At 38.0% G+C, this 17,418-nt stretch overlaps 1 protein-coding gene across 2 annotated transcripts in view; it reads left to right on the plus strand.

Moving 5' to 3' along the window:
- LOC133655381 (myoD family inhibitor domain-containing protein-like) overlaps positions 1–15,282 on the plus strand; it is a 110,797-nt gene extending 95,515 nt beyond the window's left edge. For both annotated transcript variants that reach the window (XM_062055499.1, XM_062055492.1), the window contains one exon: positions 15,029–15,282. In XM_062055499.1, the coding sequence (XP_061911483.1) occupies positions 15,029–15,282 (254 nt within the window). The remainder of the gene's footprint in view (positions 1–15,028) is intronic.
- The last annotated feature ends 2,136 nt before the right edge of the window (positions 15,283–17,418 follow it).

The following is a 17,418-nucleotide window of genomic DNA, read 5'->3' on the forward strand; positions in this document are numbered from 1 at the left end:
TGATTTTATGGTACCACATTTTATTATGGTGAAAAACTGGCAGTTGAGTTGCCAAAATAAAATTAAACAGCAGTACTGTATTTCTATTTACAGTAAAGGGACAAGCGATAGAAAATGGATGGATCGATGTTGTAAAAATAATAATAATTTAAAAAAAACAGAGGCTGCCTGTTTTTTTCTGTAAAAAACAGTGGTAAAATCCACAGATTTTTATTTACTCTTTACCTTAAAAAAATTAAAATATTTAAATTCATAGGCAAATTCATTAATTATTTACTGTTACAAGCGGCCCTCTAATGGCAGCCATGACTGCGGTGTGGCCCTCAAAGAAAACAAGTTTCACACCCCTGCCCTAAGACTAGATACAATTATTGAGTTAGTAGGACTTTTCAGATACACATGAACATATTCTAATGAAATAATCAGCAATCTACTGTAATTTACCTGGAGAATGTATGCAGAATGTATGCAGCAAACCTGTCAAGATCTAAAATTGTATTTCTACAAATGTCTTTAGTTGTAAGAGCTATCTACTTATTTTTAGTTATTGACTTTACAACATACTGTTAATTTTATCATTGGTAATTATATTGTATATATTGTAGTTAAAATTGAGAAAATAACTATTCAAATAAGATATTTTGGTTTTCTCACATAAAAAAATAGTGTTTAAAGATTCTGCAACATCCCAAAGAGGCTAATGTTAACGTATTACCACCTTTGCTTCAAACGTAGCTAAACAATTAAATGACAAGCAGTTGGATCGACGGGTAATAAAGTTAACTCTCTCGTATGTTGTGCACATGTAGATACGTAGACACACACACAGCTGTTGGGCTATTAGCGGATTCCAAACCGCCCACGTGATGTAAACTAATGCAAGTGTAATGTGAAATACGACTGTATTTCATGTGAAATACGACTGTATTTCGTAACACATTCCTACAATTTGTCTTTTATCTTTAACAATGTGTTTTTTTTACTGACTACTTTCCTATATGTGTACTTTTAGCCATAGTATTGTTTTTAGTATTTACTAACAATAGCATTTGTCTTAAAGCACAGACCAAGAGTGGCAACCATAAATCTTAAAGCATAATGTCAATAAAGATTTCTATTATATTTTAACCTAATGCTAGATTATGGCAGACCATATGTAATATATCAAATTTTAAATTGCTCTTTGAGCGCAACAAGAAAAGCCCAATGTGTTAAATGCCTTTTAATTTTTATTTTAATCTTCCAAAATTGTTTATTGAGTGCAATAAGAACCATATGCTAAACTTATCAAAAAAATTGTTTGTTAAAATGAAGCCAAAACCTTTTTTTTTTTTGGTCATTTTCATTTTCAAATATTATCGCAAAGTATTGAAAAACATTTTGGTACCGGTACCAAAATATTGGTATGGGGACAACCCTACATAATACATAAATAAATAAAATTAAAAAAATCAAACCATGAATGCTTAAAACATAGGGCAATAAAACACTAATAATTCACATTTATATACAACAGATGTTATGAAAAGGATGTAGTTTTGTGACACATTCAGTATGGGGCGATGTTGTCTGCTGAGGATACATTAATACTTCACAACTCTTTGACATGGCAGCGATTTACCCTATTTTGGCGGGGGTCGGAGTCATCTGGAAAAAGCCCAATGTTAAAATCAGGGTCCTATTGGTATATCCAGGACTGGCTAGTGTTAACATTGTGGGGCATTTAGGAGCTGCATAATTAGTGTGACACCACCATGTCTAATTTGCCAATAAATTCAACAAAGAAGATAATTGTGACAGTGTTGTGCTGCATAGTAACATTATCCATAAACAAACGGGGTACAGTCCTCTCTGGGTTGTCTTTTTCACTCTTTCTAAAATGACGTTTTGTTTACTGAACCATACTGCTTCATGGAAGCAAGGCCTACAAGACTGAAAGGAAGAATACTACTATATGTATGTGTTCTATAGTAGACACATAGAGGGACAATGCCAGTAATCCAAACAGCTTTCCCCTAAAAGACTGTATATCTTATGGTGTACTCCAAGGGTCAATCGTGGGACCAAAATTATTCTACTTATATGAATAGAGATTAACTTTGTTTACCCCGTGGGAAGGTTACCTCAGGGCAGGGATTGGCAACCCAAAATGTTGAAAGAGCCATATTGGACCAAAAATTCAAATAGAAAATCTGTCTTGAGCCCCAAAAAATAAAAGTCTCATATAAGTGTTATAATGAAGACAACACATGATGTAAGTGTCTATACTAGCTATGTTAGCCTACAGAAATGTTGACATTTTAATATTTATCATACACATTTTTACAACTTTGGAAAACATTAGTTAAACAAAGGCTTCTAAAAGGGTGACATAACTCCTGGAAATGACTGGCTAAAAATGGCCAAAGGTATAAAAGTGTGTCCAAGTTAAAGGAAACGGCAGGCTGTCTTCTTGTAGAGGATTTACTACAATCTTTGCAAGCTGGCAAACGTTTGCTGTGGTCTGGAACAACATGGCACACAGACAACTATCAGAAATGCAACCAATATTACATACAGATAATGTGTCATGAGACATGCAAATACAATATAAATTAAATACACAAACAACATAAGTAAAGGAAATTAAATTAGTTCAAATATACCTACAAACGAGGCATAATGATGCAATATGTATATACAGCTAGCCTAAATAGCATGTTAGCATGGATTTGCTTGCAGTTATGCCCTGACCAAATCATGCCTGATTAGCACTCCACACAAGTCAATAACATCAACAAAGCTCACTTTTGTGCATTCACGCACAGCATAAAACCTTTGGTGGACAAAATGAGACAAAGAAGGAGTGGCATTAAACATGTCTTTCCGTGGCAGCGTAGGAGAAAGTTTTACATGTAAACAAACTGTTGCGTCACAGTCCACACAACTACGGTGAGTTCAAGGACCGCCAAGATTAGTAGGACAAAACGGCGCTGACCAAATACTCTCATCAGTGAAGCATAAACACAAACATATTTAACAGTGGGCTTTCTAACAGTTAGGAAGGTTTGTGTCATGTTTGTCCTCCTACAGAAAACATATTAAAACAAAAAATGTATTTTATTCCACCAACTTTTTCCATTTTCATACATTTTTTAAAAAGCTCCTGGGAGCCACTAGGGCTGTGCTAAAGAGCCGCATGTGGCTCTTGAGCAGCGGGCTGCCGACCCCGCCTTAGGGAAACAGTATATTATATGTACATGTAAAGCCATGAAAGACTGAAAACTAATACTGTTTGCAGATGACACTATTGCATTCTGCTCATGGTAAAATACACAGAAAGTAAAAAAAAACAAAAAACTAATGCGATGGAAATTAACAAACTAAAAAAATAAACAAAATAAACAACAAACAAACAAAATTTTAAAAAAGTACAAACAACAAAAGGGTGATACATCTTTCAATATTGAATAAGACAGAATAAATTCTGAAACTAAAACCACTTCATACACTTTACTGTTCTCTGTTGTTACCATAGAGTAGAAGAGATCCGTAAGTAGAATTAAACTATGGGATGGATCAAGTAAAGGACTTAACAAATGTACTAATTTGTGCCAGTTTAGGAAAGATTATAAGCATATGGTGTTCTATCCTCTCCAAAAGTATCATCATTTATTTTTTGAAAGTGTACAGGTTGAACATATATTTTGAATTCACAATTATTTCCATACACGGTCGAAAATAAACTTCATAAACCTTATATAGATTCACCCGGTCACAACATTAGATACACAGCTGCATGTTGCATGTAAATGTTATTATGCACATGCCAAGACTAGACTAATAATAATACCTCATCCTACCTTTGTTTGTGTTTTTTTATAGTCTAAAACCACTACCCTTGATTTAATGTCCAAATAAGTATGTCCGCCTCGCGGTGACCTCACAACCTTGCCAGACTAAAACCGTGCCAACAGAGGCCTCCAAAACGGCGTGCTTGCTCACGCCAAAGGGATTGAGCGTTAAAGCGAGTATCCAACATTGTGACATTTATAAGTCGGAAAAGACTCAAGTTTATCATGTTTGGTTGTACAGAGCATCCAGAAAGTATTCACAGCGCTTCACTTTTTCCATGTTTTGTTATGTTACAGCCTTATTGCAAGATGGAATTTTTTTTTTATCCTCAAAATTCTACAGACAATACCCCATAATGACAGTGTGATTTTATTTATTTATTTAGCAAATGTGTTACAATCAAAAAAACTAAAAAATATAATCATCATAAGTATGACAGCCTTTGATCAATACTTAATTGATGCACCTTTGGCAGCAATTACAGCCTCAAGTCTTTTTGAGTATGATGTCACAAGCTTGGCACACTTCTCTTTGGGCAGTTTCTCTCATTCCTCTTTGCAGCACCTCTCAAGCTCCATCTGGTTGGATGGGAAGCGCCGGTTTTCATCCAGGATGTCTCTGTACATTTCTGCATTCATATTTCCCTCTATCCTGACTCGTCTCTCAAAAGCACCCCCACAGCATGATGCTGCCACCACCATGCTTCACTGTAGGGATGATTTCCTCCAAGTATCCATGCCAAAGACTTAAATCTTTGTCTCATCAGACCAGGGAATTTAGTTTGTCATTGTAGTGAATTGTCCGAAGCTTAAGCAGGCAACAAAAGTAGTTTAGTACAACAAATTTATTTACCCATTATCAGAGGTGCAGGTTGAATTAAGTTGGCCGTGCAGACAGACCACATGTTACTCCGGAGCAAACAAGACACACACAAGCCAAAATCACTGTCGAGTTCCGGTCTTCTCCCATTTTTTATGTCTCTTGTGCGTCACTGTTTTTTATCTAGTGCGTCATGATTGTTTTGTTTTGGTTTTGTCTGTTCCAAAACAACCTTGTATCTCTTAGTCATATTTGGAAAATCTAAACATTCTGTAGACAGGTTGGCATAACTCCATATTCACCTTTGTCCCACAACTGGTACATTCAATGGCACAAAATAGAAGAGAATTGCAAATGAGCGGACATTCTTAAAAGACAAGAAATATAGGTCAATAGGTCAGAAATTCTACGACATACCCTCCTTCCAGGGTCTTAAGACCCTGGACCAAAAAAAATTCTGATGTAGACCACTAAGTTAAATCTCTACCACAGATAGAGGCAAAAACCTCAATGTGGCAAAAATTCCGTCTATGACCCTCCTTCAGAGCGATCGCTGTTACCAGCCTGCAGTAAAACCATCTCACAGAACACAATTAGTGGCCTACCCTTTGATTTAGTAAAGGAATAACAAATACTTTGATCATGAACATCATTGAACATAAATAGATGAATGTATATAGACTTATGACTGTAAGACATTTGCAAAAATATTTTTTCCGGCATTTGCAATGAATGTAGTTACCAATATTGTTAATTACCAATTGATTTTGAACACACAACTGAATTTCGTATGAGTCCATGTTCGATTAGTGCTCGTATAGATGGCTCGGTGGTGCCTCAGGCTGGTGGCCTGCCGACACCTCGTTGGCCTTTTGGCTACCTCGTTGGGCTTTTGGCTGCCTTGGTGAAGAAAGAGATCCACTCAAACAGTCTGTCTCTGTCTCTTCTTGGGGTGTGGTTCAGTCCATTGGGCAGACTGTGCAATGGCATGTGCGCGCTGGCCGCTTTGGGGAAAACTCAGGTAGAGTTGGAGCTGTGGGGGCTTTGGGGAAGGCTGGGGCAGAGTATGGGGCGTGGGGCTTTGGTCCAGGCCCTCGGCTTGCTTCAGGGCCTCCTTCCACAGCTGCTGGAGTCCCGACGGACACATTGGCTGGCAACCTTAGTTGTTCTCGTCATCGCTGGCAAGGTGTTGTCTCTCCTCTCGGTTCCTTCCAGTCAGGTATCGGGTGTTGGTCCTGGATCGGCTTTGACCGTGCCCCTCTTAGCGAGTGCAAGGGAATCTGGAGTGGCTGCTTTCATCCTCAAATCTGCACAGAGGAACTGGCACACAAATTCTACATTTTGCAAACATACCATTTTGGTCTCATGGTCTTTCCGCCTTCCTAGGAAGCTGCTGGTCCTGAGAAGTGCTGATCTTGTGACTGAAGACGATAACCTGTTTTCTTAAAATAGGTGCCGTTGTTTGACCTAATCTTTTTGGGGAAACCATGTCGAGATATTAAATCATTCACAAAACATTTAATTACTGAATTGGCATTCTCCTTTGAGGTTGTGGTTGCTTCCGCCAACCACTGCAATTGTCAATCTAAATCATTACGTACCTTTATCCTTGTACCTTTATCCTTGTACCGGATTGATCATATCGATTAAATGAAACCTCAACACGCTCAAACCTGACCCAATCCAAACTCACCTCCCCCCTCTGTCCCTGAAACAGGGACAGTGTTAGTCGTAGTAATAGTAATAGTAATAGTAATAGTAATAGTAGTTGTAGTATTAGTAGTTTCAGAAACATCCAAAAAAAAGAAAAGGCAGCTGATAGTCAAGTGCAGCAAGAACAGAGGCGGAGGACAGGTCATGTTTGAGGTCACTGTTCGCTTTTGCAATAGTACTTTGATATTTTACAACACCTAGTGAATTATTGTGGCCTCAATAATTCACTAAATAGTTGTATTTAATTTAGTCTATCTATGAAGGGACAATGCACAGAAACATTAAGTTCAGAAACAGATATGTTCTGTACCAGATTATATCTAAATAGCTACTTTCCATCTGCAGTCCCTGGCTACCTAAATTAAAGGGATCCACAAATCAAGCAATAGAATTATGACACTAATTAATCATAATAAATATATACATTCATAATAATCAATAATTAATCAAAAAATAATCATACTGTAGCATGTAATCAATTTTAAGAAAAGTCACCAGATGCCCCTTCATGGACACATACTTAACATACAATACAACCACACCTTATTTACATCATCACACAAAGACAATACATGCTCTTGTTCACATCTGTCGTCATTCGTAAAAACAACCAAGATTTTAACAGCCATACCTCACAATTTACAACAAAAATGCTCTCATGGATAAATATAATACACATTAAGTTGATGTGTCTACATAATGCCCCTCTTAGTGACCGTGTGAGCAGCCTTGATTGCTCCAAAGCCACCTTTTAACTTCAAATTTTCTATTCCTTTTGTTATAACGTGGAGAAGGCTAATTGGTCTGTACTTGTTCTGGTCTTGTTTATTTCCTGCTTTATGGATTTAATTATAGTAGCAGTTTCTCGACGTGGTAGGGAAAGTGTTTTCCGTTATTGATTTATTTATCAATTGTTGTTATACGAGCAAAATATACAATCCTTACATGTTTTTAGGAAGATAGTGTCCAACCCATATATATATCTCTAGATCGTGAGTCTGATAATGCAGCGAAGATTCTGTTTAACTTTGTTTCATTTGTTAATTCTAAAATTAGTCCATCCTGAATAACTGACAATTATTTGCACTGATTTTGAGGGACTTTTTATTCAGGGTTTGTACAGACTGGATGAAATGTTCATTAAAATTATTACTTATGTCCAGACTGTCTGCGATAGTACCGCCATTGATATTTAATGTTATAGTGTTGTTTCTTGTTTGCTCTCTTTCCGTAAGTTTGTATCTGGTTTTCCATAACTTTCTAATGTTCCCTTTTGCAGCTTTGATTAATTCTAAGTGAAAGTCAGCCTTAGACTTCCGCATAAACATTGTAACTTTGTTCCTCCAAACTTTTAAAATCATACGATCTGTATTTAGACCTGTTTTAATTGCTCTTATGAGAGCTGAGTCCCGATGTCTTATTAGAATCCAAATTGTTTTATTAATCCAATGGTATTTTTATTTTAGCACTCTTCTTTCTGGTTTTGTATTCGTGTATTTACAGATGTTGTCTTTGATTTTTGTCATCCAATTGTAATTCTAGTAAGGCTGCTTATCCTTTGTATCATTGTAGAAGCCGTTTATAATATCCTTAAGTTTCTTTCTATGCGTCTTATTTAACCAGTCCAGATTAACGTCCCCCATGACTTTACTTCTTTCATACTATGCTGTTTGAGTATGTCTGAAAATGAATCTAGAAAAATGTCTTTAGCTGTGGTCGGTCGGTATACTACAATTACCTTGAAATACATTTCTGAGGAAAATTAAATTAAATTAAATTTTAACATACTCAAATTGATCTACTTTTAATGTTTTCCCTTTCATAAATCATAATTCCTCCCCCCTTTGTCACTCGATCTGTCTTTTCTGTAATCTTGTCCCCCGGGACATTAATTAGAACGAAAGGTGTTGTGGGTTTTAACCATGTCTCTGATAGACAAGGTAATCCGGATTAGAGTCTGACAGTAACTGCTGTATTTGTTCAGTATGTTTCCTGTGGTAGAAAGTTTAATAATGCGGACACGTTTGTTACTGAATACTTTCTAGAGACTTCTGTCTCTCTGCGACTTTGTGTATGTAATAAGCAACTATAAATATTTGATATGTTTAAATGTTATTTTAGCTCAGCTGTTGTGTAGCTGCTAGCTCCTTGTAGCCTACAGCAGGAATGTCCAAATTGCAGCCCATAGCTATGTTTTTAACAGACAACCGAAATAATTGAAAATGTGGTATTTGCGTATCGGTTCAATCAGCGGCAGCTACGCCCTGTTTTATCATTTGACCTAAATTTTTGGTTTCGTAGGCATGACAGAGAGCAAAGGAACAATGTGTGTCATTAGTTGTCCATCTTATACCATGTTAATTGTTGAAAGGATAGTTCACATGAGCGGCCATACCTTGAGTCCCACCATATATAAGAGTCAAAAGGCTCCTATTATGAGTCGTCTAATTGGTGATCATACACTTTGGCGGTTTGGGTGGCAGGGCACACGGACGCACCTCAGTCAGCCAGTGCTAGGACAGTTGGAGCAGTCCCCGTCCTCCATTCGTTCCTGGGAGGCGTCCCCAGTAGTTGTCAGCTGATGTCGTGCTGTCAAGCAACATCAGGAAGTTCCTTCTGTGCAGTATTGAATGTCAGGGCACAGTTCGTAAGCAGGTCATTACAAGGTGTGTGCAGGTTGACCACAAAGGAATGCTTCAAAGATTGTGTTGAACATTGTCCGTTGACACTTATGTCCAGCAGGGGTCTGTTTGTATCCTGCTGTTCGTCCTACTGTGGGCGTCCTCTGTCACACCTGTATTTTTTGTGAGCATGTTCTGGCTACAACTTTGGAGCTTGTCTTGTTCAGAGAAGTTGGCAGTCCCCCGGCTGCATACAGTTTCCACCCTAGCTTGACCTAGGACAATTCCTTAACTACCACCCAAGTCCGTCTGTATGGTTTTACGTTTTGTTGAGGTTTTTTCCCCTAGAATTTGGAACTCAAAACATGTACACCCATCGTTTTCATATCCTCTCGGTTAGTTCAATTTTGCATATCACGTTTTAAAATTACAGTCTTAACTATCCCATTAAATGCTAATCAATAACCTTAATTCAAAGATTATACATACTACTTCATGTGTATTTAAGTACCCTTTTAATTCACTTTAAGATTATCTATAAGTTAATTTAAACTATCATTTGTCTATCAGTAGGCGCGAGCAAGCTGTACGTCATGCTACAGGCAGAATGTTTTTTATTATTTTTTTTTTTTATTTTAATTTTTTCTCGTTTTTCCATCTTCTCTTTCACACTAGTCACAACATGCACACACACACATTGTTTTGTGCCAGCTGTCCTGATATCGCAGCACAAACACCTCTCAAGGCCACCTCCCAGATGTATGGTGGAATGCAATGTCTAATTAAAAATATAAATTACTCCAAACTAAAAATATCAGACTGCACTTTAAAGTTACTTTTATTTAATTAATTTCCAAACTAACCACCACCACAGCAGACATCTTCCTCAATCCTATCCCAATACTCCCATAAATTAAAAGTGTTTCACAACAGTGGTTAAGTAGTTATTTTAAGTAATAGATCTCAATATGGGGAAATTACTAAGACTAAATCACAGCCAGAAAGAGTCACTTGTGGGGTTCCACAAGCCTTGTTATTGGGACCTAAGCTATTTATACTTAATCTAAGTGATCTTTGTTCAGTATCTAATAAATTAAATGTATTACGTTTGCAGATAATACAAATGTATATTGTTCAGGAGAAGACTTGAAGAAATCGTTGAGGAAATCGAGGTCGCATTGATTCACCTAAAAAATTATTTAATATTAATAAGTAATCATTGAATGATAACAAAACTAAATTTGTGGTGTTTAGTGGTGCAAAGTCAAATTGTGAAACAAAAATTAAAGTTGAATCAAGTGGAAATTGACAGAGTATATGAACTACATTCTGGAGAATACTAATTGATCATTAATATGTTGGAAGCCGCATATTGAACATATTAAAGAAAAATATCCAAATCTTTGCCATTCAGTATAAAGTAAAACACATGCTGAATAAGAAATGTCTGCATATGTTATCTCATTCATTTATTTTTCCATATGTAGTATTGTTTTGAAGTTTGGGGAAATGTTTATAGAAGAAATATAGACCCAATACTTAAACTTAAAAGGCTCATTTCAATGATACTCAAAGCATGCTACTATAATCATACCAATCCATTTTTTATAAGTCATAATGTGTTTAATGTTCAGATTATCTATTTTTAAAACAATGGCAATTATGTTTCCGATTAAAGAACAACAGCCTTCCAGTTTGTATTCTTAGCTTATTTACATTATGAGGAGAAACTATCATTTACGGGGATATTGATTTTTAAAATAGGTCAAGTAAAATAAAAATAAAAACACAAATGTATTTCAGTTTTAGGAGTTAAATGATGTACCATCCTCAGTGATGAGCTGAACACATGTAGTTTTTTGTTATGGTTTTGGAGACCCTTGAAAAGTAAAGTTTTTTGAACATTATAAAATATAGTAACAATTACTTTCATCTTTTAACGTTGATGTTCCAGGTAATTTAATGTTCAGTAAATGTATATCATAGGCCAATATAAGCTTTGGCTTCAGCCTATTCTTTTTTCGGTCATTCTTTTTCTTTTCTTTTCTGTGTGTAAATGTGTATGATTGTTAATATGTCTAATTTACTGTTAAATTGCTCACACAAATTGGTTGATGGTTGAGTATATGACCAAAATAAACCTATTTCATCTATTCATTCATTATCTATCGCACTCATCGTTTTATTCCATTTTGCATGTAATTATTCCTATTGATTTCTTCCCATTTCACTCAAACAACTAAACAAACAAACAATTAAACAAACTTGCAGCTAACCACAATCAACAGCATACCATTTACGAATACCTTCATTTGTCACTTTCTCATCTTTTCTTCACTTTCGTTTTCCTTTACAAACAACATCCTGTATCCATCTCTTCCTTACACTTCACACAATGTTTCTATTTTCTGTTCTCCTAGAAACCATTCACATAACGTAAGGTTATAAACATCATTTTCCCATATTTTCTCAAACCATCCTCTTCATCCTCAATCTGTTTTTTCACCTGCTCTCTCTTCCTCTCTCTCTCACTTTCTCTCCTTCTCTCACAATACAAACACAATAATCCAAAATAATCAGTCTTATAAAATAATTGTAGCTTTAGATATGATTTAGGGCAGTGGTTTTCAACCTTTTTTCCCAGTAAAATAAAAAATAGAATACAGCATAATGTCATCATTTTCTGATTTATTAAATTGTATAACAGTGCACCATATTGCTCATTTGTTGTGGTCATACTTGACTTATTTGGCCAAAAAAAAATATAAGAATAACTAAAACGTTTTAAAAATTAAACAAGTGATTAAATTATAATAAAGATTTCTATACATATAATCAATCATCAACCTTCTTTGGATATTGTAATAGAGATCCATCTGGGCTCGTGAACTTAATTCTAAATATTTATTTTGTTGAAGATTTATTCTTCTATAATTATATTTATAAAGGATTTTGAATTGTCGCTATTTTAAAATATTTAAAATCTCAGGTACCCCCCCTTTTTGTCCGGGCAGAAACACCATACCCTCCTTTGAGAACTACTGATTTAAACTATAAAATAAAAAAAAATCCTTTGTCCCACACATCATTACACTGTACAACTCCTCTTTGGGGGGGCTAGGATGACAGGGAATGCAAAACAATAACAGTGCAATAATTTTTTATATCATGGTCGTTAATGCCTAGTTTCTCTTATTTTACTGTTCTATTTTTTTTTCTCCTTGTAATATTTTTCTATTTTGTTTCCATTTATACCCTTATTAGTTACTGTTTACTTTTTACTTCTTCTTCCTGAGGGAACTCTCCTGAAGGAATCAATAACGTTTTATCTGTCTATCTATCTGTCTATTACTAACCCGAGCACAATTCATGACGTCATGCTCATCTTGCAGACAGTTATTTCCATTTAGTTTTATTCTCTACATGTAATTCTACATGCACCAATGTCACATAGAAATTTGCTTTCTTTGTTATTTATTTACATTATTATTTCTGGTTTACTTGCTGTCCGTTTACTTAAGTTCTCATTTTTTGGTCTGTCTTCCTTCCGATTAGAATTTGTTTAACGCTTCTCTACGTTTTGTTTTGACTCTGGCGCTGAGTGTTGGCGATTCTTATCTGTACTTCCTCAGACTCTATGATTCACAGATGTTTTTAGATGTTTTAGAATATAAATTTAAATTTTACTTCATCGTGATTATTCTTGAAATAATAAAAATGTCAATATAATTAAATAATCATTTTACCTTTATTAAATTTAATTCAATTTTATTTAATGTGTTTGCTATATCATTATTAATTCAAAGCTACGATGTGTTCTAATCTATGATGTGCGTGCGTGTGTGTTTGTCTCAACTTCCACACAGGAACTGGATGGATCAGATAAGCAACAAGGCTGTTCAATACAGTATATTACACACATAATTAATGACTAATGAATTTAACAATGCTTAAATGTCCCAGTCCAAATGTATGTATTGATATTTAAATGTTTATTTATTCATATACAGTATATTTTATTTTTCCTATTATCAAAACCAACCTGTCAGCACTCTCTTCAGATTGAGTACAGCGATTAATCCTTCCTGACCAACAGGGAAAAAACCTGGCCTAACGCCCAGTAGGACCACAAGGAATCACCCAACAATCCTACAGACTCGTGTCTGGTCAGTCCATACAGTTTCACCAAGGCTCTACCATATGGAGCCCTTAACTCTATCCATCTATACTGCAGCAAATTTCCAAATTCGTGACAACTTGGCTCAGTTGATCTCCTTTACCGGAGTCACTGAACGATCACCTTATATCGGGCTTTTTTACACGCTGAGTCACAAGGACTAGGGACCGCTGCAGTTTCCACATAGACAGATACGTAGGACCTTCATAGACGTCATAAATTTGTGTGGGCCAAATGTCACACCAGTTAGCAAACCTTGCCTTAAATTTCGCTGTGTCCAACTCCGGCTAACCTAATGTACTTGCAGAAAAAAGCATCCTCTGCCAACAACGACAGAGGATGAAGAGGTTAAAAGAAATTTTTCGTCTCACATCGTCTATGCTTCAAAAACACTCCAAACCACCAACATCCTATTAACAATCCCCTTATAGCTAAAAACAAGAAATCACAAGTTTTCAACAAACACACAGACAAATGATCACATATAAAACAACTCAATCCAACCATAATTTACCCCATTCCAGGTTGTTTTTGGAGAACCTGACTAAACCTATCTTTTATCAAAAATAGATTCAGCAATTAGTCTTATTGATCCGGCTCTCTCCAGGCAGAAAATGTTTACACTTTAAAGCAAACTGCTTACCTTGTGATGCGCGCGTGCAACATACTTTCTGCCTGACAGAGAGAGCGGGAGCGGCTGTCGACCTGTAGCTTCTGTGCCATCCTGTTCGTGACGCCAATTTGTGTAGTGGATTGTCCGAAGCTTAAGCAGGCAACAAAAGTAGTTTAGTACAACAAATGTATTTACCCATTATCAGAAGTGCAGGTTGAATTAAGTTGGCCGTGCAGACAGACCACATGTTACTCCGGAGCAAACAAGACACACACAAGCCAAAATCACTGTCGAGTTCCGGTCTTCTGCCATTTTTTATATGTCTCTTGTGCGTCACTGTTTTTTATCTAGTGCGTCATGATTGTTTTGTTTTGGTTTTGTCTGTTCCAAAACAACCTTGTATCTCTTAGTCATATTTGGAAAATCTAAACATTCTGTAGACAGGTTGGCATAACTCCATATTCACCTTTGTCCCACAACTGGTCCATTCAATGGCACAAAATAGAAGAGAATTGCAAATGAGCGGACATTCTTAAAAGACAAGAAATATAGGTCAAAAGGTCAGAAATTCTACGACAACATGGTTTGAGAGTCTTTCATGTGCATTTTGGCAAACTCTAGGTGGGCTGCTATGTACTTTTTACTAAGGAATAGTTGACATTCTGGAAGGTTCTCATCTCTCCACAAAGGAATCTGTAACTCCGACAGAGTGACCATCTGGTTCTTGGTCACCTCCCTGACTAGACTAAGATGAATGCAGCAAAGTACAGAGACATCTTGGATGAAAACCAACACTTCTCATTAAACCTGATGGAGCTTGAGAGGTGCTGCAAAGAGGAATGAGAGAAAGTGCCCAAAGATAGGTGTGCCAAGACTTGAAGCTGCAATTGCTGTCAAAGGTCCATGAACAAAGTATTGAGCAAATGGGTACATGTGATTTATTTAATTTTTAATTTTAATGAATTTGCTACATTTGAAAAAAACTAAATGTTTACATTGTCATTGTGGGGTATTGTTTGTAGAATTTATTCCATTTTGGAATAAGACCGTACCAGAACACAATGTAGAAAAAGTGAATACTTTCAGGGTGCACTGAATATTGAGCTGTACATTTTGAACATGATCAAATAAAACTATCGTATGACTGAACAAAATTAGCACGGCGGATGCGTGTATGGATGGCTGCACTAACTAAAAGTTCAATTCCAGTTTAACAAGTTGAATTGACGAGCGAACTGTCTTTGTCCCCAGACTGCTGCGTTCACTGCATCCTGGCCTGCCTCTTTTGTGAATTCCTGACGCTGTGCAACATCGTGCTGGACTGCGCCACCTGCGGCTCGTGCGCCGGCGACGACTCCTGCTTCTGCTGCTGCTGCGCCTCCGAGGAGTGCGGCGACTGCGAGCTGCCGTGCGACATGGACTGCGGCATCATCGACGCCTGCTGCGAGTCGGCCGACTGCCTGGAGATCTGCATGGAGTGCTGCAGCCTCTGCTTCTCCTCTTGAGGGCCACGGCGCACGCTCGTCCCAAAGCCTGTCTCCGGGGAAGCGACATGGACGCGGTCGCTTGTCCAAGCTGCAAAGCGCTATGTCCGGTCTTTGTCACCGCGGCTTGCGGCTCTCGCTATGTCGGCTTGTCGTCTCTCTCTTTTACGGGCTCGACCGCAGAACAGCAGTCTCTCTTGCCCCGTGCTCGCTGTCGGGCCGCCAGAGTCTCAGCCGTGTTCCAGGTGTGAGCCCGTTGACCGGATTGTTCCCAAGGAGCCCCTCGTGTGGATTTGAGTGACTGGAGTTCTCCAAGCATGAAAAATGACCTCCAAAAGTCAAATGACAAAACGGATCCATTTAACAGGATTCCAGAGGTTCCGTTGATAAGAACTCAGAACTGTTTCAGTCCGTCCTTCGCAAGGTTCACGTGTTCCGGTCTGATTGCGTGGCCTTGGTGACACGCGCGGCCATGAGAGGCGGATCCACTGATGTCTTTGTGCGCGGAGAAAAGTACAAAAAAAAAACACAGAATAACGGCGGCTTGTGGCAATATCACGTTCTCTTTGTACGCTCTTATTCAGTGGACTAATCAGCGAAGAATAATGACAGAGTCGCTCATCAGCCTGCAGATGAAGCACATCAAATCAGAGGCGTTGGCGAGCGGGCTTGGACGGCCGCAAACATGTGAAGGGAGAAACGTCTCTCCTCATTTCATACTTCACGTTTTGTTTACTTCCATTTGAGAACTGGATTTAAATGGCGGCGTGGTTCTTTCATAGGTTTTATCGTTCTTTGTCGCTCTCGTCATTTGAATAAATGGCGTGAGCGCATAGACCATATTGTTCCCATGGAGCCCCTCGCCTGGACTTAAGTGACTGGAGTTCTCTGAGCATGAAAAATGACCTCCAAAAGGCAAATGAGAAAACGGATCCATTTAACCGGATTTCAGAGGTTCCGTTGATAAGAGCGGCGGCATAATGGGAAAAAACTGAAGCCGGGCTCTCAGCAGAACTGTTTCAGTCCGTCCTTGGCAAGGTTAACGTCTTTCGGTCTGATTGCGTGGCCTTTGTGACACGCGCGGCCGCGAGAGGCGGATCCACTGATGTCTTTGTGCGCGGAGAAACGTACAAAAAAAAACACAGAATAACGGCGGCTTGTGGCAATATCACATTCCCTTTGTTCGCTCTTATTCAGCGGACCTAATCAGCGACGAATCATGAGAGAGTCGTTCATCAGCCTGCAGATGAAGTGCATCAAATCGGCGGCGTTGGCGAGCGGGCTTTGACGTCCGCAAACATGTGAAGGGAGAAACGTCTCTCCTCATTTCATACTTCATGTTTTGTTTACTTCCATTTGAGAACTGGATTTAAAAGGCGACGTGGTTCCTTTAATAGGTTTCATCGTTCTTTGTCGCGCTCGTCATGCGAACAAATGGCCTCCTCGGCTTAGCCCACCGCCTCAATTTCCGAGTAGATCCCAAATCTCTATTAATCCTTTTTTTGGGGGTGTGAGGGCTAGATTGTAGTTAAGATATTTGCATGTCTCCTCTAATGTGAAAATCACATTTCTGTGTTATCAGGTTTGGCCAAGCTCGCCGTGGAGCAGGTACTGCTCGACGTCTAATTTAATTCCTGCGGTGGAAATCTCAGATGACATTATGCTAAGTTCTATCCGCACGTCTGCGGTATGAATGGTTCGCTTTTGATAACAGGACCAAGTCTCCCACCGCTAGACACTTTTTCCAACCCAATACCTCTTTGCTATGTGCTTTTTTTAATGACGTGATACAAATCTCTCCTCTTACAATTCCATACTTGTGCAATTCTTCTTTCTTTCTCTTGAAAATACCAAAGTTTACTTTGACTGGACCTTAATTTCATCCCGTAGAAATACGGCAGTACGTGCAGTAGGTAAGGGATTCACATGGCCCTGTTCCTGGGATGGGGGTTAGTCGTTTTTGCAATGCAGTTTGCTGAAAATTTTAAAAAGCGCTAGGGCTGGGCGATATGGACCATAACGAACATCCCAGTGTTTTTAGGTTGGATCGATGTATAACGGTATTTTAAACACAGTGTTTAGTTCAAGCCAGGAGTGTCCAAACTATTTGACTAGGGGGCCGCATTGGCTAAAGAATTTGGCCAGGGGCCGAAAGCC

The sequence above is a fragment of the Entelurus aequoreus genome, linkage group LG01 (assembly GCF_033978785.1).
Source record: "Entelurus aequoreus isolate RoL-2023_Sb linkage group LG01, RoL_Eaeq_v1.1, whole genome shotgun sequence".
Taxonomy (NCBI): domain Eukaryota; kingdom Metazoa; phylum Chordata; class Actinopteri; order Syngnathiformes; family Syngnathidae; genus Entelurus; species Entelurus aequoreus.